We start from the raw sequence: 24,181 nt of genomic DNA on the forward strand, positions 1-24,181 counted from the left end.
TGTATTTACATTCTGTCTCTCGTGCCTTATCTTCAGTTTACAGTAACATAGTCAGATCGCCAGTACGAACCAAGTTACTATTGCATCTTCTACTTTGCCCTTCTCTCTCTTGATATCAGAATACCTAAGGTCCGCTTCGACGCTTAGCAGGACGACCCTGACCTTATCTGACAGATCCATGACAGAAACGGGAATGATAAAATGGAAGTAAGTCCATGGTCTAGATATCATTCTTGAATCAGATAAAAAAGGATGATGATAAGATAAAATGACGGTAAGGTTGACTGACTACTTGATGGTAGTAGAGAATCCTGATGAACTTGATAGTTGTAGGATCTAGAAACTATAGGGAGGATTAGATCTATTTTATACATTCTAAATCCATAGCTAATGCATAAAGAACAAAGTGAAATAATAAAAGTTTATTGCACAAAAATTCATTCAAGATCTTTCCCATGATCCCTTATTTCAACAATCATATCATCAGGCGTAAGATAGTCTAGAAATGGCAAACAATTAGACAAATTTAACTAGATAATCCAACACCAACACATCAATACAACTCAACTCAAACCCTAGCTAGGTAACCTAACTGTTCTACCCCCAAACATCCTCCTGCCACTTATTCCTCCTCTTGATACCCCTAACCCACTCCTCAGACTCCTTCTCCGCCCAACCCTTAACACCCTGAAGTATCTCCCCCGTAACCCTCCTCTCCACCTCCCTCGCCATCCCCGCCCTACCACAAATATACAGATTCCCGCGCTGCTCAACAAGCAAATCAACCAGGGTCTCCTTATGCTCAATGATCGCATCCTGCACATAAGCCCTCTTAGATCCCGGATCGCGCGAGAACGCCGTAACAAGGCTTAACTTGTCGCCGAACGCAGCCTTCATTTCGTCCAGTTCAGCCTTGTATATGAAGTCTTCGTCTGGGCGGCGGCAGCCGAAGAAGAGGATCATGGGGCCGATGTCCCGGCCGATCTTTAGGAGTTGGCGGCGCTCTGAGAGGAAGGCGCGGAAGGGGGCGAGGCCTGTGCCTGCTGCTATTAGGATCAATGGGGCGGTTGTGAGGCGGGGGAGTTTGAATGTTGAGCGGCGGAGGTGGGCGAGTATTTTGCGGTTGGTTTTGGTGGTTTCGGATGAGGGTGAGGGGTTTGTCACGGGGAGGAGGGTGTTTGTGTATGTTGGTAGGACGGCATTCTTGTTGTTTGGTGTTGGGGTATCGGCTAAGGAGAGGAGGTATGTAGATGTGAGACCTGGGATCGAGACGGCGGCGTTATCGGCGAGCGGGGTAGAGAGGACAAGGACTGTGAGTGCGATCTTGCGCGGGGTTACGACACTGCTGCTTGAGATGGAGTAGTATCGTGGTTGGAGAGAAGGGAGTGTCTCGAGGATGTATGAGAGAGGCAAAGAAGTCCATTGCGCAGCACCGGATGAGGCGGCAAGGACACGAGCAAGCGTAAGGTGGTTGCGCTTGGTAAAGTCCGCGTAGGCTTCCTTGTTTGTAGCCAGTGAATTGAGGAATGTCTTTGCTTCGGAAGTTGGTGCAAAGGGCGCAAGGGTAGCGAGGATATCGCGAGGCAGTTGGGCGGTGATTTCGAGGTAGTGTCGAAGGAGAACGAGAAGAGTGGTTGGCGAGAGAACCTTCCTTGATATGTCTTCGCCGTCGGCGCCCTCGATTGCGGCGATATTAAGGGGTGTGTCTGCTTCGTTGGCACGGCCGAGCATTTGCAAGAGGAGGTTGACTTCTTGGTCAGGGTTGGAAGGCCAGACGGCAAGGTGGTCTCCCGTCTTATAGACGAGGTCAGGAGTGGATGAAATGTCGAGGTCAATGTGGAGGCAGTGTCTATCTGAAGTAGGCTCAAAGAGCTGTCTGATGCCGGAGATGGGAATGGCAGTAGGATTGGATGCATGACGAGGGTCACCGCGGTGGAGAGCAGACGCCTCAATAGTGTCATCAGAGTCAACAGTGATGGTAGGCTGGTAAACCATCTCCTGCTGTTTGAAACCTAGCGACTCACGGAAGAAAGTAAAAAGCTTTTCCTTCCACGAGATAAAGTCTTCTTGTGTCGTGCCGTTGGCGTCGTTGGCCTTGGACACAGGGAGCAGAGCATTGGCGCCATGGGTATCAAGCACTTCAACAACACGGTCAATGACCTTGTTGTAGAATTTATAGTTTGAGTTGCCGAGCCCAAAAGCAAAGTACCGCAGGTCAGAAAACTGCTTCTTTGGCTTCTCCTGGTTGCGGTCATTGCTGTTCAGCCAGTCCCAGAAGTCAACGGTGTTGTCGGCAGGATCACCCTCGCCATAAGTCGAAAGAATAAAAATAGCCAACTTCGACGCCGGAATCTCAGCAACAGAGGAAGGGTCATAGTCGCTGAGATCGGCAGTCAATGTAGTCTGTCCAAACCGCAGGGTAATTTCCCTAGCGAGACGATGGGCAAAAGATTCGGCAGTGCCAGACTGCGAGCCCCAAAAGACAACAATGGAAGAGTTGGTCTCTTCCATCCGACGAGCTATATTGCGCGTCTGCTGGTCTTGAGAGGCAGCTGTACCGCCATTCTTGAGCTGTGGCCGCTCAAAGAGAAGATGCCTGTAAGGATCCGGCTGGTCCCAGAGGATACCACGCGAGAGGAACGTGGCGCCCACGAGGGACAAGAACGTAAGAGCGACATAGTCTGCCGTGCCCGCGGGCTGTGTCTGGAGCGTAAGGAGGGATGCCATGATGGCTGTGTGACTTGAACAATCTGTCTAGCCCCATGATATTGTGGGAAGCCATATTTATAACAAAACGGTCTCTGAAAGAAGTATATCAGAGTAGTGGAGAGAAAAGGGGAAAACTTCCTCTTTCTAACGCGGGGGGCATGCGGGGGAGAGGGGGAAATATAGTCCGCTCGCCACAAGGACGGGGTCTGTTTCTCCATTCTCAAGGCTTTTAGCATGACTCGAGCACAGATTTCCCCTTTGGTTGAATTTCCATATTGGGAGTGCCAGCTGGTGGGTTGTCTTGCCTTGTGACGTCGGTTGTTGCATCCTTGCCACGTCCACAGTCCACAGCCCACGGGGCTTTCTTTCTACCCCGGGTTTTCTGGTGCACAAACCATATCAGATGGAATCCTTATGGCAATTGACCCCATATTGCTATTCAGACCACTGTCCCATGGTTTTGAAGATTACATACACTGCTAGAAATAGCCCCGTAGGTAATGGTAGATGAGATCAATGGCAATTCACTTCCAGCGATGCCTAAAACCCCTACGGCTCTGGCGGAGTACTCAAATTGGTTAAATCATGTTATGAGATAGAATCCAGAATGGCAATTCGGGTTTAGCCACTGTGCCACCTCATTATCATGGCCTTTGTAGATCCCCCGCTATTAATACCCGAGTCGAGTCTTGTCCCCCCATGTCAAATTCAAACACCAACACACGTTCATGTTGAAGAAACTTTTGACAAGTACCTTCTCTTAGTTCTCATCGCGTAGCGCCATGATTAATGCATAAACAGATTCAGCCAAGGAAGTTATCGCCTATAGCCTACTGTTGCTTCCAAAGAGACCAAAGTAGCCATGAAAACCATCATATTTGTAGAACCCGCTAAATCACATCTCATGCATCTCATAACAACAACCACAGCGAAAGAAAAGTAATGTGTAAAAAGGGGGATATATCAAAAGTCTAATCCAAAAACCGAATCCATCCTTCATCTAAGCCTCACTCTCCAACTCCCTCCTCCAAACCTTCACCGGCATCCCGCCCAAAATCAAATTCATCGTCTCCTCCCTCTGCAACTCCCACTCGGGACTCGGCAACGCAAACTCATATCTCCGCACCAGCGTAGCAAGAATAACAGTTTGTTCCAAGTACGAGATATTTCTTCCAATGCAAGACCGTGCGCCAGCACTAAACGCCACGAAATAAGGCTGGAGAGATTTCCCTTCCTCCCCGAGCCACCGCTCTGGTTTGTATAGGTGGGCTTGGGGGAAGGCGTTCTCGTCGCGGTGCGCGACGTATGCGGACATTGAGACTGAGGTATTTCCTGGAACCCACTGGCCGAGGATTTCCATTCCCTCGGGGGGTGTTTCGCGGGGGAGGCCGTGGGAGGTTGGGGGAAATATGCGGAGGGATTCGTCTAGGCAGGCGCGGAGGTAGGGGAGGTGTTTTACTTTGTCGTAGGAGGCGACGACTTCGTCTTCAGAGTCGTAGACGGAGTCGATTTCCTCGCGGAGTTGGGAGAGGGTATGAGGGTTTCGTAGAAGCTGGTACATAACGTTTGTGATTGCGATGGCGGTCGTCACAGAGCCAGCGTTCATCATGATATTGATTTCTGCGCAGACCTCGCCCCATTCTAGCCCGTGGATTTTACCGGCTTTGTCTTCCATCATTGCGGTGAAGAAGTCGTCTAGCTTTTCGCCGGCTTCGTAGCGGCGGCGGCGCTGCATCGCGTTGTGCCAGACGATGTCTTCCCATGTGTCGCTGGATTTCTGCATCTTGTTGAAGTACGGGAAGATGTTGATCCATTTGTTGATGGTCGGGTACCAGCTGTAGTTCCAAATGATGAGGGATTGTTTGCGGGCATTTGGGTAGAGGGCTTCGCGGAGGGATGTGCGGTATGTTGTGCCGTCTTTGCACTCGGCCGTGCACTCGTCCGTGCCTTGATCTAGGAAGCCGAGTTTGTTGGAGAGGCCAATGTCGACGATGGCGTCGAGGCTGAAGAAGTTGGTCCAGGCACGGAAGTCGACGGTTAGGTCTGCTGCGTCGGGCTTCTCTTGTCCCGCTGGGAGAGGCGCCGTGCAAATGCTGTCAAAGTGCTTGACGAGCCGGGCGATCTTGTCGCTGACTTTGTGCTCCCAGACTTCGAGGTTCTTAAGGGCGTATGCGGCTGAGAGGACCTTGCGCTTGCGGGAGTGGTCGGGGCGGTCGATGACATCGGCTAGGTGGTAGTGGGAGCCTGCTGAGACGATGTATGATGGGTCTTTGATGCAGCGGGTGTTGTGGCCGTAGATGTCCTTGATGGCGCGGACGTCGCCGTAGGACAGAGTATTGGGGCCGGTTCGAAGGACAGGGTGTGTCTGGTGCAGTTCTTGCAGTTCTCTTGATCGGAACTTGCGAGACGCCATCAACATGAATGGGATGGCCGACATGCCAGAGAACAAGGACATGTTAGGGTACCGGCGGAGGCCTATCTTGTCAGTATATTCCATCACAGCATGGTGATAACAAACAAACCCTTGGGGTCTCTGAAGTACTCAAAGACAGGCCATATCACAAAGTAGATCAGGACCAGCAGGCCCGTGATGGCAGCATAAGTGACTGTAAACATCTTGAGCGTTTGTCCAAGTATGAATTTAAGACTTGATGAGAATGATCTGATATCCAAGTCGACCTCGCTGTCCCTCTTATACCCAAAACAATGCTTGCCATGCGGACCATATTACTTCCCTGGGAGAGCGGGCACAATTTCCCATTGCAGACGGGTATCCAGCTTCCCCGGCATTTGATCTTCGGAATCCAGATTCAGTCCGTGCCACTTGTGGAGATTTCCCCCCGCGATTCTTCTCTGTTATCAAGGGACCATGGGTCAGCTGGCTTCTCCGTGTTTGATCACTGCGGAGTTGCTTACCTCTCTGTTCTGGGGAGGCAGTTGATGCCCGGCACTTATGCATGTCACTCAATCGGACAATCACCGACATCACTGGCCCCAGGAGTTAGCCACCCCGCGAGATAACTTAAATAGAACACAAGTTACTTCAAGTACGCTCTACAAGTGAAAAAAAAAAAAGAGGTCAAGTCAATAAACAATACTCCGTATAGATAGCTCATAAGGGAATTCGTCTCATCATGGTCATAATATAGCCGGTCGCAAACATCACGGGCCGTCTTTCGTCTCCAAAACACAGCCAAAAAGCAGAGAGGCGACTTCAGAACGCTGCACCATAAACAAACCCAGAATACATAATCCTTTTGCAAGTCATTCACGCGCAACTTTATGGCCACAAAAGAGTCCCCTGCAGATTCCTCAACCATACCGAGACTATGAACACCAGTCATGTCTAACGTCCGTTCGGCGCGAGAGTGTGCAGAGTAATAACGAGACATCAGTCTCAGAACAGTGCAGACATGTTCTATTAGCGAGTAAGGAAAAACCATAATGCACCCCGAGAAGAAATATCAACCAAATCAACAATCCTTTTGTCTTGCTCCATGCCCATAATTTTTTTTTTGGTCGTTTTTCATTGTTTTCTCATTAACGACGACCCGCCATGAGGCCGCCCGCTTTCATCGGCTGTAACCCGATAGGAAGACCGCCGACGGGACCACCGATAGTTGTGTCGGTCAGGGTCTTGCGGCGCTTACTATCGTAGTCTCCCCGGCTGTCGGGCCGAACAATGCGGTCGTCATCGTCCTCGCGCATGCGCTTGTTGGATCCCAGGGAGCCGTTCAACCCGGTCGAGTAGCCAGAGTTGGAAGCCACCGAGTAGTTGTCAGAAGTGGTTCCATTCACACCAGACGTTCCTCGTGTGTCGCTGACGATGTTGTACAAACTGCTGGCAGGAGGACGGGGAGGAGTGCTATATCCTGGAGCCCACTGAGGAGCGGCACCACTTGTCCGGGGAGTCATGCGACCGGATCCGTTCTGCTGGGGAGAGCCCGTCATGTCCGGCGTGAGCTGGGAGTGGTCACTAGCGAGGCCGCCGACCGAGGGGTTTGTGGTGTAGTATGAACCCCGACCGGCACCATACCCATTATCGTGCTGGACATACTCCTGTTCTTGCTCCGTCTCCGACGCGGTACCACCAACGTGTCCGGTGCTTGAGGCATAACGTTCCGTCTTGACATCAGGCTCAGTTTCAGCGTGTGAGATAGAGCCGCGGTGGGAGGGGGGTCCCATGTCACGACTAGAGTATGATCCTGCTTGCATTGATTGGCCGTACGGCGCCATGGGCTGCTGCGTCAGTGGTTGTTGGGCGGCGTACTGAGGGTGTGCAGATGGAGCGGCCGAGTAGTAAGGCTTGGAGTCGTAGGCGGACTGAGTCTGGTAAGATTGCATTCCCTGCATGTTGTTTCCTGGCGGCGTCGTCGCGGGGGTCGTAGGCATTGATCGGGCGTTGGTCAAGCTGGTGTCGATGGACAACGGCTGGGTGTTGGGCACTCCCGAGTTCATTCCCTGGTTCCACTCGTAAGAATTGCCTTGGTTGGTGATACCCATGAGGCTGGACGCGCTGGCGGGTGGAGTAGGGAATGTATGGGCGCGGTCGAGGCTAGGCCGGCCTTGCGAGCTCATCGTATGGGGCTGAGGCATATGGGTGGAAACGGGTGTTTGCAGCGAATGGTGGTGGTGGAGGCTAGGCGGTTGGCTCTGGGGAGTGCGAGCGGCTTGGGGTCCTTCGATCCGTCGCTGTTGCGATTCTTGCACCACCATGTTCGTTCGCGTCTGGTTGGTCGGGTGGAACAGCAAGTTGGTGATTGGTTCGACAAACAAGGGGTACAGAAGGTCTGTGATTTTTTCCTTGTTGGCGAACTCGAGAGCGCGTTCAAACGGGATCCTACTCGATTAGCATTGTCCAAAAATATGTTTCTGGAATAACTCACCAAACACCCTTCAGATGCATCGGTCCGATCTTGACAACGTTGCGGACCTTTTCGCTTTTGAGTATACCGTCTCTGCGGCCTCGGGTCATGCCTGCAACATTAAGCAGCTTGGTGCCGTTGATCATTCGGTTGTCTACTAATCTTAGTACAAAGTCAAATCATAAGTTATGTGAGACGTACCTTCTCGGCGAGCAACGCAGACACCTTTGGCTTCAACCTGATAGCAGAGACTTCCCTCGTCTTCCCACAATGTCGCGGTAACCCTAGGTTTGGCACCGGGAGGAGCGGTTTGTCCGCTAGAATCGTACACGTGCCCTTGTTGGGGCTGCCCGGTGTGGTTTGTGTATGGTACCTGGGAATGCATCGCATGGTTTGTCACTGAGAAGTCAGTATATCCTTGTCTGTCCAGACCTTGGAAGAGTAGCTTACCAGGTAAAGGAAGCAATGAAGCCTGAACTTGACCCCCCATTGACGTTGTTGGCGGCGGCTGAGCGGACTGAGAGGAGGTCACACCATTAGGGTAAGGGTACTGTGAGTACGAGCTGGCCGGTCCATATGTTGAGGTAGGTTGTAGCACAGGGGGTTGCTGCGAGTACGGGTAATGGGTCAATGCTCCGGCAGTTGCAGGATGCGACCCGTAAGGCTGCCCCGAGGACAGATGCGAATGCACGTCCATGTACGGTTGGGACTGGTTCATACTGGCCATCTGAGGTTGACTGGGGTAGTAGCTCTCGGTGACTGGATTCGAAGGAACGCTGTATTCCTGAGAGGCGGACGAGTCCAAGGAGAGTCGGCCTTGACCAGTAGCCGGCAGGTTTGCAGTCGACGAGGGCGGGCTTCTGGGTTCGTACACGGCAGCGGCACCGGACAGGCTGGTTCGAGCGCTGGTCTGGTTGGAAGCCGACACGTCTTCGTAGCTAGCCCGGTAGGACTGGCCCGAGATCGGTGGCTGCGAAGCCGTCGGTAAGCTCAAAGCCGGGAGTCTGTCGCCAGACAGCAAGGGTCTCTCGGCGGCGTGGTGGTTATACCACGGAATGTCAGCAGGACCTCTGGTGTGGACCTGGGAAATCGATGGGAGCTCCAGCTTTTCGGTTTGCGAAGGGTAACGGGTCTAGAAAAAAAGAATAGGAAAGAAGTTGGAGGCGGTTTGGACGTCGGACTCGGTAGTAACGATCCAACGGTTTAATAGTAATAAGAGATTGTTTCTTGCGCGAGGTCTTTTTTGTTTTTCAAGATGTCATGAGATAGGAAAGGAAGATTGTCGAGAAGACGGGACGGAGAAGCTCGCAGCAAATATGCAAAACAAGTCGTTCGAAGAGCAAAGTCCAATAACGAGAAAAATAGGCTCCAATAGGCAATGCGAAAATGCAAGGAAGAGCAATCGTGGGCAAGCTTCGTGAAACGTCGTAACCGTAAACAGCGCTTTAGATTGCAGACAAACGGGTCGGGAACTGGGCTGCAGTCGATGAAAGTCTACATGCGAAAAGGACCACAAGCTGGATTGACCACGGGGCAAGCAAGCAAGCAAGCAACGGGCAAGCAAAGACCAAGGGGGGCTTTCGGGGACGTCAACGGCGGAAGCACGGAATCATGGGTCTCGTTTCAAGTCGTAAGAACTGGAGCGGGGGGTGGAGAGGCGGACGCGAGGAGCATTCGCCGATGATAGCTGGGCAGAACAAGTGGCAAAGACAGATGATATGTATGCGTGCTGCAGCGAATTTTAAATCAGGCTCGTACAAGAGTCGTAACAGGTCGTAGCAGGTCGTTGAAGTGGCAAGGAACAACAGCTCCAGCGGGCGAGTCTAGAAAGCGAGCAAAGCAAGAGTGAGTCGGGGGGTCATTACTCGTAGCACATTGAAATAGAAGAAAGATGACAACGGTGGTGTAGCAAAGTAGTGGGAGATCGAGGAAGCGATGGGGAATATGTATAAAAAGGCGACAAACGGAAGGGATGCAAGAGAGGAGGTCGGTGGAGAAGGCGCTGGGAAGAAGGGGAAGGGAAGGCAAAAATGGAAGTCCGAGGTGGATGGAAGAGGAAGTGGAAGCAGAAGTGGAAAGGAAGCAGAGTGGATGAAACGGAGGGGAGCGGAAAAAGAAAAAGCAAAGCTCCAGACTCTCAGGCGATCATGGCAGACGCGGTGAGAGACTGAGATGAAGAAGATTGAGGTGCAGCTGCGGCAAGCAGATCATTCAGGTGGGGAGAGGAGGAGGCTGGGTGCAAACTGCAAACGCTCTAGGCTGCAGGTGAGGAAGGTTGAAGGTTGAAGGCTGAAGTGGAAGATGAAGGGATTGTGACTGAAGGGATTGAAGACAGAGTGAGGGGAGTGCCGCGTTCTAGCGGGAGGCTGGTGCTGTTGTTGAAGGGATCGTATCAAAAGCACGTGTACTTACAGGCAAAGAGTCAAGAGGCAAGACCTGGAGAGAGAGACCTGACGAGAATCTGCAAGGCAGTTCAATTGCTTGCCAGACTGACGCGGTTCTTAACTGTTAAGCCCGGGGAGGCGCGAAGAAGAAAAAAAAGAAAGAGAGCTGTGCTATAACAACAGCCTCGTCTTAAGAGGGTAAAAAGGAATCAAATAGTCGTTAAAGGTGTCAGCAATAATTCAACGCCCAGGGATGGCCTTGTATCGCGATTTGCAAATACTGCCAGTGGACCCGTGCACTGATCGCCATAGTATTTCTCTAAGTCTACTGTCTACAGTACTACCGCCACCACGCAAGGATCCCACGATCTTGTCAAGAGTTCCGTGGTTGTTGGTACCTCTCAGCAAATTATAACCATACTTTCCACGGTCGCATAGAGTTAAAACTTTGGAAAGGGATAGAATACTGAATGCTAGTGAACACTGCACTACAAGAAAATACAAGATGACTGACTCTATAATTAATAAATACAAATACAAATACAAGAGAACTGTCCGATCAGATTCCACGGTCCGCGTCTCCACGATAGCCGGGGCCCACTGAACCTGAACCTGAGAATGAGCTCAGCACCCACGGACCACATATTCTTAATTCGATTAGACTAGATCTTCCAAAGGGATAAGAGCTCTCTGAAACTGTTCCGAGAAAAGGGTCAAATGGCGGTGACTGGCTAAGAGCAGGGGTGGTAGAGGTCCTGTAATAACACGTTTAATAAGGAATAGTAATAACACTCCCTAAGCGCTCTTCCTCAGAGTCAGTCAGATCGGTGCTTTTCTTTTCTTGCTCGACTTGGGAAATCCCCGACGATCCCGATGGCCTCAGGCCTCTCTCCTCAGTCTCTCTCTCTCCCAGATTGTAAAAAGAGCCAATGCAAGCACGCGAGAATCCATCCAAGGAGGTTACACGGGGCAGAAGAGTGGCAGGGATGCGCGCAGCAGCAAAGAAATCCAGTGGTCCAGAGGCCACCACGAAACCAAGTGGCGGCGATCTGACATTCCCTCCAGCCAGCTGTCACGACTCACTGCCCTCGCCGGTCCCGGTGGCTGATGATTCTTCTGTATCGAATATGGATTCTTCATCCCTAGTCCCGTTCTAGTCCCCTAGTCTCAGACTCCTCGGTAAGGCCTGAAGAGTTTGTATGTGAGTAGTCTAGGTAGTAGTCTAGATACCGTTGAGCCGAACGGTCAAGAATCAGGGCAAGGACAAGGTCACCAGGACCAGAGCAGAATTGACCTGTCATTCTTCCTTTTGTCGGTCAAGCCCCAACAATCAGTTGTCTGTAGTTGCCAGTTGCCTTCAGCAAGTCTTCACTACTCAACGTCTGCTACGTACTTCCAACTTACAAGAGCATCCCGATCAATCTTAATTCTCCGCCATCGAGCCACCAAGCTGACAGCCCACTATCTATTGGCCTGCTGCGTTTCACGAGACCATCCTACGTAGGTACAGCTGTAGAACATCTACCCATCTCAGGCGCGGATGTCAGATCCTTCAGCAGCTAAGCCTGAACAATAGGGTAGGTGATGTACGTCGTCTATCTGTACATGCTACATACGTACGTACTTACATCGAACGACTGACTTGCGTCTGTGTGCAGATAGTCATCGTCGATATGCATGGCTGCTACTAGTACTTCTGCGAGAGCATTAACCCACAGAGTACGTTGCTGCTGATGATGGTAATAATTAGGGTTGGTTTGAAACAGCGTCGTTGGAATTGATATTCATTAGAGGCTCCTCGCTTGCTTGCTCTCTTGCCGCGTACATATTGTAATTAGAATTTGGGTTTATTGAGATGGCTGCTGCTGCTATTAATAATAACCGTGATCGAGATGGGAATATGTACATCATTTTGTCTCGCTTCTGCTCCGGCGGTCTTGGGTCTCGGACTAACTTGACTAACAGACTGATTGACAGTGACGGTGCTGACTTGGCTTGCCCAGGGTAGCACCCTGCCAGACTGTCCGTATTTTCAAATTCGCACATCTGTAACTCTGTAACTTACCGTCCGACGCTTTCCCTCGTAGTCTCGAATCTCGATCGCAAAGTCCAGAATCCCAGATGATAGGGAATTGACAAGCTGGAAAAGCGATTTGGAAAGAGCAGGCCTCACCGCTGTTTCGCACCGATACCATTCTTCTTGCTTCGCTGCCAGTGTGAATTGTCAGTTGCTCAAGCTGGCTGGGGGTGATAGGTCCGGAATCTTCTTCTGCATCCTACCCCTTGCGTTTGAGTCGCCCTAGACTGGGTCTAGTCGGTCTGTGCAGGCTGGGCTGGCTGTGTGGGCTGGGCTAGGCTGTGTGCTATGCTCATGCTAATGCTAATTAATGCTAATAATGCTATCCACGACCGAGTCAGACCCCACCTCCTCTCATCATCTCTTGACTCTTTCCATTCTTCCCCCACTTCTGTCTGTTGCCTCGCCTTGTCTTCGCCAGTTAAGTGTCTTGGAGTCTGGACATGGGAGTCAGCAGCTGTCGGTGATGGAAGTGTCGGTAAGAGACTGGTGGTCGCCCTCAATCAATGCAATCTATCTGATAGGAGGTGGCATGTTTGCTGCTGCTGCTGCTGCTGCTGCTGCTGGGCCTTGTTGCTTTTTCTCGCATTGTCTGGCTGGTCTTGGCTTGGCTGGACTGGACTGGGGAGGCCGGAGAAGGAGGGACAATGCCTTGTCTGACACCTCGCCTGACGCCTCCTCCGTAGACCGAGGGTCCGAGCATAATTAGTTTCCGGAGTAGTCATCCTGTCCTCTGCTATTGTTGCTTGCTTGCTTGCCTGTGCGGTGCGGTCAGGGTTTGTGCTTGCTGTGCTGTGCGGTACTGTACGGTAGGTGCGGTGCTGCCCGGCTCTGCTCTGCGATGCCTATGCCATGCTAGCTAGTGCCAGATTATCTCACTTGGCTTGGGAGGCAGACAGATAGAATCTCGTGCCCGGGTCTGCCCTGCTACGAACTCCTGTCAGCACCCTTGATCCCGATCCAAGCTATGACATACAGTAGTCCAGACTGCTAGTCAAAACCGCCTGCCTGCCTGCCCGCGCCGTTGGTTATGCAGGCAGGCTGAAAAGCACAGACTGAAAAATCGCTGCCAGAGCCAGCCATGAAAGGGACTACTACTGGCTAGCAGGCCAGCTACTGCAAATCACCTTTCGTCATAACCCATGGCAGCCAGCCAGATTTCTCAATTCCTCACTACCAGTCTATCCAGCCCCGGTCGACGAGCGTACTGCACGGAGCGGGCCGTTCTTACCTACGTAAGTGTGGTCTCCGGTCTCCCACTCTGCTTCCAAATTCCATTTCCTTCGCCAAACTCCACGATCCACTTCCCTGCTCGTCGAGCAAACCGAGTCAGGCAGGCCATTGGAGGGGGGTAGTATCCATATTTCATCCTTCTTGTTCTCTTGCTCTTCCTCCTTTTGCAAAGTGAGAATAGCGACCAGGATGCGAATCCGACTCACGGCGCTACCGACGGCCCGACACCCGCAGCCGTCGTACATACAGCAGATCTTGCGGGGCGGCCACTGCAGCATCCATGATTCACTGCAGCAAGAATAATATTACTCTTGCTTATCGTCCAGCAAAAATCAAATTATGAGCGTCCGAGAGAGCAGGGAACCCCCCGACACCGAGCGCTGAAGGAAGAGGGTGCTAACGCGAAGCAGACAACGCAGGTGACCAGTGCCAGCAGCGCGGCCGTTTAGCGAGCGCCGGACCTGAGGCCACGAACAAAGCCGAAAAAGCAAGCATGAGGCAATCGGAGGAAGGCGAGTGGGAAGGTTGAAATTGCAAAACGAGGAAACAACCTTTTTAGCGCTGGATGGAGTATTCACGGAGACTAGCGGATTGACAGCGCATACCAGGACTGGAGAGATCAGGGAATCATTGGATACGGACGCTGGACAGGATAGACGGCACAAATGAAGAGGCCAGTCAAGCCTGTTCGCGCGCGTTCTCAGCCCCACTGGCCTGGTCTTCGTTGCCCCTTCCTAGCTTCCTATCGCATCCGGTGGCCTCAAAGTGAGGTCTTTTTCACGGAGTTTCTCTGCTTCTGCTCGACGGAGTACTTGCGCCCGAGGGTGTTAATTTGAGCTCCTACTCAATCGAGCAAGACGGTCGCGTTCCTGATTCTTCTTCACTATTCTGACAACCCCGGCAATTTGGCATTGTGACAATTTAGATCGGAGTCTGACTCGTACACGGCGGATGCTACTAGCAGGAGGGTCTGAATCCGTGAATCAAGAATGCGCGATACGGCTGTACCTGGCAGGCTGGCAGTAGCATGCTGCAGCCATCATGCAGAGCCGCAGTCCCTACAGCGCCTTATACTCTCTCTGTCCACGCCTACATGAAGCACACATAAGCATCGCGATTCAGGCCTGCCAACTCCCAGCTAAGCTCGAGGGAACGTACAGTAGCTCGTAGCCGCGCCCGGTCAAGGTTATTACCTGAAACATAGCACCCGGGGATGATCGACTGCTACTGCCAGCTTATGCAGCTGCTTATCCAGTCTGGCTGAGCCTGGTCTAGTTCATTTTCAGTGTAGTCTCAGAGTGCTCAAGATGGCGAACCGAACGACCCTGTCAGTTGTCCTGTCCTTGTCGCTGGCGAAAAGTTAAAGGAATCCTACCATGTCAACCCCTGCGCTGCACCCTTGTCTGTGCTACTTTACTGTACAGAGTATCCATAATTTAGTCGTACTTTTTTTTTGTATTGTTCGAGATTAGCCGTGCGACCCAAATCTCACATTTTCGTATTGCTCGTGAAGTAGTCCGAAAAGTCCTGCGATAACTTATTGCGATAATCACACTCTCCGAATCAGACCCTCTTCCGGGCTCCAGCTGAGACTGAGACTGACCTGATTCCCAAATGCGCAACTCGACACTCAACCCGCTCTCGCAAGGCTACCGCAAGGCTACCGACCTCATACCCATCTCGTCCGAGATAGCAGTGGACACTCGAGCTAGGGATTCAGTAAGCGCCGACACAACCAAACAAGCGACCAATGGCAAGCTGAGACTCGAATCTCTGGTCGTGGACTCTGACACGATAATCCCGCGTCATCCCACCTTGCTTACCATTTACCCACATTCTCTCTCTCTCTTTTCCACCCACGCTCCCACTGGCCTCGCCGCTCGGCCACCTGCCATATTCGCGGACAATCGTCATTATTGACGCTGCGTCGCTGAGTCTGACCATGACTCCTGACTAGCCTAACCCTAGATACAAAACCGAAACATCAACCGCGCAATCTAACTGGAAAACTAAAATAAACTAGCGAGCCGAGACGGGATATCTGCACGCAGTAAATAACCTCACATTGCAGGCCGATGGTATTGCCCGTGCACGATCCTGATCGGAGGAGGCTGTCTTGATTAGTTGGTCGTTACTAGTTACGGTTTCGCTACTGTCTTACAGTAGGCTGTAGGTGTAGGTGTAGGTGTACTGTAGGCTGTCTTCGAGGCTGATTCGGGGTTCTCCATTCGAGTGTGACTACTCTGTACGTATTTAGTCGTCGATGTTCCACTGGTACTGGGACTGGATGTGGTCACGGTAGGACTGGAGGGGAGGAGGTATGTAGTGGTACCATCACTACTGTAGCCTGTAGTACTACAGTAGGTACTACTAGCTATACTGCAGTCCAGTTCACAGGCAGGTGAAGAAAGTCTCCGTCAGGTACTGCAGAAGAGTGCATTGCATAGCATAGCATAGCATAGCATATTTCCCTATGGTTCCCGTCTTTTCATGCTCTTTCCAGCAACAAGTGATATCCAAGTCGGAGATTACCACGCTCGTAATCGTGTAACAATTCAATAATGTGGGAAAGTTTGTCCTGCTTTTTTTGACGATTCTCTTTTTCTTTTCAGCGATTGTCCTTGTTCGTCTGTGCTTGTCTGTGGTGGGAAGATGGAAATGTTTGCTACCTAGTATGACTACAATGTCTCGATCGAAAATGCCGTGGCAGAGGGCTGAACGCGAGACTACGACTACGAGATACCCTTCTGGGTTCCCGTGCACGGATCATGGATCATGCCCATGCCCATGCCATGATCACAGACCAGACAAGACAAGACAAGACAATGTTCCAGCCAGATAGACAGACTGAACGAATGATGGGCCCTGGCGAGATCGAGTGGTCGGGAGAGGAACCACGTAAGAAGGCGGGCTAGTCTAGTGGCTCCACTTGGCCTCAGTTGTTGCACTGTTCAAGGGATTGATTGATTGATTGATTGATTGATTGATTGATGATTATATTAATGATTGCTTGCATTTGCAGTCAATAATAGACATAATATAATGGAAGGGCGATATTGAACTTTGTCAGGTGGTTTCCCCTCAATCTGGGCTTCCGTGGTTAAGATCTCAGGGGATGATTTGATTCCATTCCATTCAAAGTAAGAGTAGAAATGATAACTGAATGAAACCTATCCCGGTGACAGAAGGAGAATAGTAGCCCAGAGTCCAGTCCATGGTATGCGCTGGCGCGGTCTCGGCCTATCATCCTCCCCCCCTCCCTTCCTCCTCAAGGCTCAAGCCCATGTCAATCATTCAGACTCTGGCCTCTTTTCCCTTTCTCGTCGCGAATTTCGAGTTCCTCTCTTCACTCGTTGCCCTGTCCTTGTCCTTGTCCTCGTTGTTCTTCTTGAAGAGGGGGTTGATAATTACGGGGTATTGAAAAATGGAGTTCTATTTTACATTCAGTTCCTTCTCATACAGTTCAATCATCAGCTAGCCTCTGTTCGAACTCCAAATCCCAGCTAGAGCAACCCCTGACTCCCTGTCGTAGTATGTAGTAGTAAGTATCAAGCTAGGTAGGTAGATGTGAAGAAAGTAGATTGGATTTTTGCTTTCGGGCAGGCGGTTTCAGCTGCAGCGAGCCGGGGTGCATATGCATGGGGATCTTTTGAGGTGCTGCCTGCTGCCTTGGTAACCTCTGTGGTTCTGCAGTTGGATCTGGATGGATCTTGGTGTAGACTTCGTTATTCTATACTTGTTGATTCTTCCTAGTATGGTTATTTCGGGGTTGTGACTTCTTTGATTTGTCGGGTGTTGTTGTAGGGTGTTTTGTGCGATATATATATTATCCATTTTGATGACCGTCCACCCAGCTCTACGAAAGTTACCACGACACAATATATTATAATAAGATACATAAAATAAGATAGATTAAATATGCGCTCTAGTAGTAGGGTATAAATGTACATTTCATCTCATCTCATCTCCTCATCAATATCATCGCAATGCAAAATCCAAACAACCAAAACAAAACCGATTAAGCAGAATAATCACGCACTTGATAACTCGGTTTCCTCAATTTATTAACCACGGGCGGCTCATCAAGCGGGTACGGCGGACGCGCAGTCGCTTTCGCATTCGCATTAGGCGAGGTTGCGTGCGCTGGGTGCAGACCCGGACTGGGCATCGCCATGGGGATCCCCCCCAGCTCTGCTGGGTCGGGGTAGGGGATTGGTGTCTTAGGGGGTACCGGTGGAGGACTGTAAGCGTGCTCGAAGCTTACCCTCGGAGGAGAGTATGCTTGTGAACCTGGTCTGCTGATGTCGCTGCCTGATGTGCGGGCTGGCGAGGGGCGGATGGAGTCTTGTGGTGTTGGGTGCATGGGGAGCTTGTCGTCGCTGGGACCTTGGAGTTGGATAAAGTCGCCTGGTAGCTCGGCGGGGAGTTCGACGACATCCGGGGGAGGTTCGACAGTTTGTAGTGGTGGCTGGGGTGGTGCATGTTGAGTCGGGGAGACGACAGAGATACGGGGGCTAGGCGCGAGGGAAGAGTTGTCGTCTTCAATGAGAGTGTTGGGGTCGTGACCCGCCGCGGCGTGCGCGTTGAGACGGCGGTGCATGCGCTCGATTTTGGCAAACTTGACGCTTGCGTCGAGGATTTGTTTCTTGACGTCTGGTCGCGAGAGGTAGCGACGGGTGTTGGTGCTAATGTCTGCGAGGCGGTTCCACTCGTTCATGCCGAATTCACCGACGCCGACCTCGACGTTGAGTCGGTAGTAGTTGTCCTTGCTTACGCCGCGCTTGGGTAGATGCTCTCGCAGCATGTCATGGTGGATATCCTCGCATCCTTCAATCTTGGAAATCAAGCGACGTCGCGCCTCGGCGAATGTGCCCAATGCATCGCCGAAAAAGTCCTCCCACCACTCATGCTGGCGATTGTTGGTGTCTGGTGGCCGCTTTCCTGTGCCGACACTGATAAACACTCCGATTTCACGTCCGGGCCATTCATTGACCACTGCCTCGTCCAAAACAGCCGGCGACGGGTTATATGTGCCCGCGCCCTCGTCGATAAAATAGTGCTGCCCGATCTGAATCGGCTTGAACGCAAGCCCAGTCGCCGACGTTGCGCGACCGGCCTGCCAGATCCTGCAGTCGTAATCAGGCGCAGGTTCCTTGCGCGAGTCGTACGACCTCAGCATCACCGAGTTTCCATTCTTAGGTGTTCCCCTGTATAGCGCCGTAACAGCCGTCTTGGTCCGGTTCTCGCGGTTGTCATACAGCAGCGCATCCGGATTCCCCCACCTTAACCCATTGATAAATGCTGAACTCCGATTATTAACAGACGATTGTGTCGTGCTCTGGCTCGCTCGACTCCCGGATCGTTGCGGAATAGATGTCGTCGAAAAATTCGGGCTAAAGGGAGCGTAAGCAGGCGATGTAGGCGAATTCGCATCATTCCCCTCAGCCTCGTAAATTGTATGTTCGCGCACGCATTCACGAATCGCCTCTTCGAGCTTCGATGCCTTGAATAGTGTTGAGCGAAACGGGATGCCTGCGAATGTCTTGTCCGTTTCGAAAACCCGCCGAGTCATGCGCACGTATACGTCCTTGCAAGTTTCGAGGTCCAGCCGTAAGCGCCCCAGCATGAGCGCGATCAGGCCGCCGGTGCCGGTGCCGGCGATGAGGTCGAAGTAGTCGCATGGTTTCGGGATCTGTTCGCGTCGCGGAGGTTTGCCTTCGGCTTCGACGTAGATGCGGTGCATGAGTTCCTGGAGGAGGATGAGCATGGAGTATCCTCGCACGCCACCGCCGTCTGTTTTGTTAGTTTCGTCATAGTGAAGTGGAAAAGATACAGGTAGCATACCGAGGGACAGGATCCTCAAGGGCGGACCCTTTGTTGTGTCTTTACGGCGAACGTGGTCCATTCCAGTAAATGTTCGAGTGCAATGAGACAAATTACTGAAGTTGAAAGTTGTGTAGAACAGGAATACTGAGAGAAACCTGAGGAAGAAGAGGGGTGTGGTGCAGCCAAGAAGTGACCTGCACAGCCGCAGGTTCAGGCGAGAGTGTCTCAGCTGGTGGCTAATTTTATGCCTTAATTATGGAGTACAACCAGTTGTCAATAACGTCACCAGGCAGCCATATTCACTTTAAATCTAATCCAATCTATACCACTCAGCCAATTAAGCCAACCCAGGCCAGTCTAATGCACAAAGTAGTCAGTGATCAGTCTCGTCTCCCCAGATTCTGGAAACCTTCGCGAACATATTAGAGTCCAAAGATGCAGGGGAGCTGACTCACCGTAAATCGCCCGCTTCTTCATGCCCCTCGCCACAGCTACTTCGTCCCCGACGCGAACCGTCTTCGAGTCCGACGTCCCCGCCAGGAACCCATACCGGCCAAAGACGGGGCTGTACTTGGCTCCGCTGTCTACCCTGCGGTCGGACATGAGCTTCTTCAGCACTTTGCCGGACTGGCCGGTGCCCATTTTCCCGGTTTCGTAGTCCACATCTAAGCTTCGGCACCGCACACAGTTGGCCGTCAGCAGCAGTCGCACTTGTTGGGCATCGCCGATGACGAGCTCTGCCCAAAAGTCTTCCTCCCATGCTGTTTCGGCACCTTCGACGACAATGTTCGATCGGAATTTCTTCACGTCCATTTCTTCGTCTTCTAGTCGGCCCGTGACGTTCGCCACTGATGTCTCGGATACAACCATGTATGGAGCCGTGTCTGCGAATGTAATACGCTCGTCCAGCGTAGACTTGCCTTTGAGCAGGAGATATGTTAGAAGCCCGATAGCAATCGTTACAGCACCACCGGCACCGATACTCTGGTACTGGTACCTCTGCTCAGCCGCAAACCCAAAATCAAACCCAAACCACGTAACCCCAACATAGACCACTCCCAGAACACATGACAGCGCCGCCGCAACCAAAGCTGAATCCAAACCTTGCCGACCCTTGTGTGCGACATGCTTCCCTGGCGCAAACGTCCCAAGAACAGGCCTCCAGTCCCCATCCCCAAGATAAGCAAGCACAACATCGTACCCAAACCTCTCACTAAACCACTCATTGTAGCTAGACCCCATATTAAACCCCTTCGTCGGCGACTTGTGCATCACAACAGCAAGTTCCTCGAGTCCGCGCGTATCGGGTGTAAGCGGTATCTCAATGCTGTCTCCCTTCTTACCCCCCTGCACAACCCCATCCTCTTGTTCAGAGCTCGGCGGATAAAAAGTAATTCGTACCCAGCCCTTCTCGCGCTGCCCATCCGGCTCGAACAGTTCCGTCCCAAAAAGCGCCATCTCTGGGAAATGCGGTACGTGCATGTTCTTCAGTGTTGTTTCGCCTCTTTCGCCGGCTTCGCCTTCGGCGGGGATGACCTTTAGAAGCATGAAGCGGCGGTCATATTTGAAGCCTGTGCGGGTTGCCGTTGCGGAGGGGAGGGAGACGCTGCGGAGGGATTTTATGGGGTAGATGTAGATCTGTTAGAGACATTGTTAGGTTTGATGAGGATAGAGGGGGGCTTGTTGGGAGGGGAACGATGTACCTGGCTGACTTTCATCTTGGTCTGAGTCTGCGGTGTGAACGTTGGTTTAGAGACGAGTTGAAGTTGAAAGAAGACGGTTTGAACGGTGGGTAAGTACTGATAAAAGTTGAAACAAGGGATGGAATGAAATGGCTGGGGAACCGCAACCGAACGATGGAGCAGACGCCAGACGGTAAGCGTTCCGATGATTGCTGGACCGGCTTACTTGAAACAGAGATGGGATGCGGAGAGAGTTGGAGTCTAGCCTGGCTTCTCTTGCATCGATCTTGGCATGGTTATCTTTCAATTGCTTTGTTGATTACTAGGAAAACTGATATAACTAGTTGAATAGTTCGTGTTAACATAATACATAAAGCGCTCTGCTGATTACTCCTTCTTCCATGGAAGAGAAAAGGTGCCGGCCCAATCCTCAACCTCCTGTCGCAACTGCACAATCTCCGAAATCTCCTCGCCGTTGCCTACGTACTCCAAGAACGCCTTGACGGTGTTCGGGTTCTTGACGCCCTTTTCGGCTGCGCTCTCCTTGGCTGACTTATCGAGCTTCTGAGTGATTGTGACTGCGCGGTCGACAATGTCTGCGACGCGGCGGAAGTCCTCTGGCTGGAACCCGCGGGTGGTCATGGCGGGTGTACCGAGACGCAGACCACCGGGCTTGAGGGCGGACTTGTCGCCTGGCACTGTGTTCTTGTTGCTAGCGACACCGCAGAGCTCGAGCACGCGCTCAACGCGAGCTCCGTCAACGCCTCGGTTCTTCAGGTCGACCAGGACAAGGTGGTTGTCGGTACCGCCAGAGACGATGTTGTAACCCAGGCCGCCATTGCTGGTTGGCCCACCGAGACGCTCGGCGAGGGACTTGGCGTTGGCCAGAACTGTCTCTTGGTAGGTCTTGAACTCGGTCGACTGCGCTTGCTGGAGCGCTACGGCCAGAGCAGTGATGGTGTGGTTGTGGGGACCGCCCTGGTGACCAGGGAAGACCGAGGCGTTGATGGGACCCTCAAGGTCGTACATCTCCTGTTCGCCCTTCTTGTTTGTCCGGCGAACGCCCTTGCGGTAGAAGATCATGGCTCCACGCGGGCCACGGAGGGACTTGTGTGTCGTCGTTGTCACGATATCGGAGTGTGCAAATGGAGAGGGAATGACGTTGGCCGCGACAAGACCAGAGACGTGTGCCATATCACTCATGAGGTATGCTCCTGCCGCCTCGGAGATTTGGCGCATGCGGGGGTAGTCGATCAAGCGGCTGTAGGCTGATGTACCGGCGATGATGAGCTTCGGGCGGTATAGGAGGGATTGCTTCTCGAGAGCATCGTAGTCGATGAGGCCGGTGGACTCGTCTAGGCGGTAGGGGAGGGTCTCGAAGTATTTGGAGATGAAGGAGATCTTCTTGGTAGGGGTCTGGTATCCGTGAGAAAGATGACCGCCGTGAGGCAAGTCTAATCCCATCAATCGATCGTGTGTGTTGAGGATTGCGGAGATGGCGTAGAGGTTTGCGGGGGATCCGGAGAGCGCTTCTCAAATTAGCAAGTCAGCGGGACACAGACATTAGAGACATACGCTGAACATTGACACCCCATTCCTCCGGAGACAGTCGGAATGTCTCCAAAGCGCGCTGCTGACAGAGTCTCTCGGACTCGTCAATGTGCTCGTTTCCTCCATAGTATCTGGCTCCGGGATATCCCTCGGAGTATTTGTCTGCCGGGTCAGCGTCGAAAGCTAATTGCCCGAAAATAACCTACTCTGCATAACACTGCCCAGCGCATCGAGGACAGCTTGTGATGTGAAGTTCTCGGAGGGAATGAGGTTGATAAAGTGCTGCTGACGTTTTTTCTCCTGCCATGGGTGAGCTTGAGCCGAGGTTGTACGCTGCGGGGGTGTTGACCTTCTGGAGGATGTTGTACACCGAGGGATCAGCTTTCTCGAGGGGAGCTGACAGTAACTACACAATGTCAGCTGCTTCTCTTGTCTGGAGTCAATTAAATCATACCGACTGCTGGCCGTCTCTTGACGATGACACCATACGGTGCCATTGCAGTGTAGGCGGTCGGACCGCGGGAGTAGGGCGCAAGAGAAGGCGCGAGGCCGGGCGACTACAGCGACCGAGCATTGTGATTTCTGTCTATGAGAAGAAACCCCGTGAGAATGAGGAAAAAGAAAGAGGAAGTATAAGTAGATAGCAGATAGGAAGAGCTCCGGCGTATCGTCGGACAAGGTGACGTCCGCCGTTGCCCGCGGGAAGCTCTACGCACTTTTCCCGTCTCGGCCTAGCATCTCCGGCTGGTCGGTGCTGCCGGATCATCATTATTCCCCGCCGGCACACACAAAAGTCTTGCGGTGGTCTCTCTGCTGTTTCCTTCTTTTCTTCATCACACAACTAAATCCAAAATGAAGAAGGGCGTTTTCTGGTCAGCTCTCGTGGAAGTCTAGCTTGCTGGACAACCCGGGCGATGCGGCTATGTCCCCGCCTATAACCATCCTTTAGGGGCAATGAACCATCAGATTGGAAGTGTGTGATAGCTGGCTAAGCTGGCATGAGCGGTGAGACTGGATATCAGGAGTATCTTGGAGGATAGACAGGTAGATGGGAGAATAAATGCATTATTGTTATGACTTGGAAGATTTCTTTTCACTATTGTGTAGTGTGTACTCTGTACTCCGTATGATCCTCGAAGTAACCCGATATCAAGTCAAGACTTGCTCTTGATCGTCTGTTCTAGATTTCCAGACACGCTGATCTGAACAAATGCCGATCTTTTTCGTCTTGTCCACGCATGCATTGCCAACCCGACAGAGTATGAGGTCACGCAGCAGGAGTGCCCGACTAAGCTGGCCTTGTATCTCTATCCCTACGGAGTACAGGAGATCCCTATCAGAGAGCAGGAGACTCCTGTGCAGTGGCACGGTTGTGTCACTCTGACACGCGTGCCTTTGAGTCATGCCTGCAAATGCAACTCCAAAACTTCAAGACTGCAAGGGACTGAACTTTGAAAGTACTACTGAAGCGACGATCGATTGAAAGAACTGTAAAGTCAAATAAGCACAGACAACTCAGTAGTTTAGACTGTATCAGGGACTAGCGAGGCCAAAAGGGTTCTCGAACTGTAAACTGTCACAGAACTATGGGGTTTGTCGCTGCCTCCTGAGTCCCTGATTCTGCGCCTGTCCCTGACTCCTGATCCTCCGGTGGCGTTTAGATTAACTGTCCCTGAATTTATCAATCGTGTTTACCCTGCGGCATAGGAGTCATGGCACACGAACAGCATACGCAGTTCCCCTGACCCGAGGCGAACACTTGAATATGGTTGTCCAACCAGATAACCTACAGAATCTTCAGCATCTGCAAATCCGGTCCAGACTCTGCATGGATCTGGTCCAACAGCCAGGAAC

The 24,181-nt window shown here is 52.0% G+C and overlaps 5 protein-coding genes across 5 annotated transcripts; 1 reads left to right on the forward strand and 4 right to left on the reverse strand.

The window, feature by feature from the left end:
* Window positions 1–451: 451 nt before the first annotated feature.
* BDV14DRAFT_210439 (NADPH cytochrome P450 oxidoreductase family protein) lies at window positions 452–2,822 on the reverse strand. Its single transcript, XM_073775894.1, has one exon. The coding sequence runs from the start codon at window positions 2,725–2,727 to the stop codon at window positions 598–600; it is 2,130 nt and encodes a 709-aa protein (XP_073625593.1). The 5' UTR covers window positions 2,728–2,822; the 3' UTR covers window positions 452–597.
* A 773-nt stretch (window positions 2,823–3,595) lies between these two features.
* Window positions 3,596–5,698, reverse strand: BDV14DRAFT_177958 (cytochrome P450). Its single transcript, XM_073769517.1, has 2 exons — window positions 5,626–5,698; window positions 3,596–5,562 (listed from the first exon to the last, which is right to left on the reverse strand). The coding sequence occupies exon 2, from the start codon at window positions 5,204–5,206 to the stop codon at window positions 3,710–3,712; it is 1,497 nt and encodes a 498-aa protein (XP_073625594.1). The 5' UTR covers window positions 5,207–5,562; window positions 5,626–5,698; the 3' UTR covers window positions 3,596–3,709.
* Window positions 5,699–6,032: 334 nt separating this feature from the next.
* BDV14DRAFT_99602 (KilA-N domain-containing protein) lies at window positions 6,033–8,626 on the reverse strand. Its single transcript, XM_073777988.1, has 4 exons — window positions 8,025–8,626; window positions 7,776–7,973; window positions 7,596–7,728; window positions 6,033–7,549 (listed from the first exon to the last, which is right to left on the reverse strand). The coding sequence occupies exons 1-4, from the start codon at window positions 8,299–8,301 to the stop codon at window positions 6,250–6,252; spliced, it is 1,908 nt and encodes a 635-aa protein (XP_073625595.1). The 5' UTR covers window positions 8,302–8,626; the 3' UTR covers window positions 6,033–6,249.
* A 7,737-nt stretch (window positions 8,627–16,363) lies between these two features.
* BDV14DRAFT_99686 (uncharacterized protein) lies at window positions 16,364–16,826 on the forward strand. The gene has a single exon (XM_073777990.1). The coding sequence runs from the start codon at window positions 16,488–16,490 to the stop codon at window positions 16,773–16,775; it is 288 nt and encodes a 95-aa protein (XP_073625596.1). The 5' UTR covers window positions 16,364–16,487; the 3' UTR covers window positions 16,776–16,826.
* Window positions 16,827–17,286: 460 nt separating this feature from the next.
* On the reverse strand, window positions 17,287–22,901 carry BDV14DRAFT_191444 (serine hydroxymethyltransferase-domain-containing protein; the record flags this gene model as incomplete). Its single annotated transcript, XM_073771496.1, has 8 exons — window positions 17,287–19,061; window positions 19,113–19,207; window positions 19,504–20,732; window positions 21,212–22,305; window positions 22,352–22,489; window positions 22,534–22,627; window positions 22,677–22,733; window positions 22,782–22,901. The coding sequence occupies 8 exons, from the start codon at window positions 22,899–22,901 to the stop codon at window positions 17,287–17,289; spliced, it is 4,602 nt and encodes a 1,533-aa protein (XP_073625597.1).
* Between the last annotated feature and the right edge of the window lie 1,280 nt (window positions 22,902–24,181).

The sequence above is a fragment of the Aspergillus stella-maris genome (assembly GCF_047715825.1).
Source record: "Aspergillus stella-maris strain CBS 113639 unplaced genomic scaffold BDV14scaffold_49, whole genome shotgun sequence".
Classification (NCBI taxonomy): Eukaryota; Fungi; Ascomycota; class Eurotiomycetes; order Eurotiales; family Aspergillaceae; genus Aspergillus; species Aspergillus stella-maris.

Excerpts from the sequence above, each read along its gene's own strand:
- BDV14DRAFT_210439 (XM_073775894.1), bottom strand. The coding sequence starts at position 2,727 with ATGGCATCCCTCCTTACGCTCCAGACACAGCCCGCGGGCACGGCAGAC.
- BDV14DRAFT_177958 (XM_073769517.1), bottom strand. The coding sequence starts at position 5,206 with ATGGAATATACTGACAAGATAGGCCTCCGCCGGTACCCTAACATGTCC.
- BDV14DRAFT_99602 (XM_073777988.1), bottom strand. The coding sequence starts at position 8,301 with ATGGCCAGTATGAACCAGTCCCAACCGTACATGGACGTGCATTCGCAT. Across the intron at positions 7,974-8,024 it reads TTCATTGCTTCCTTTACCTG|TGACAAACCATGCGATGCAT; the intron begins GTAAGCTACTCT and ends CTGACTTCTCAG. Across the intron at positions 7,729-7,775 it reads CTGCGTTGCTCGCCGAGAAG|ACAACCGAATGATCAACGGC; the intron begins GTACGTCTCACA and ends TAAGATTAGTAG.
- BDV14DRAFT_99686 (XM_073777990.1), top strand. The coding sequence starts at position 16,488 with ATGCGCTGGCGCGGTCTCGGCCTATCATCCTCCCCCCCTCCCTTCCTC.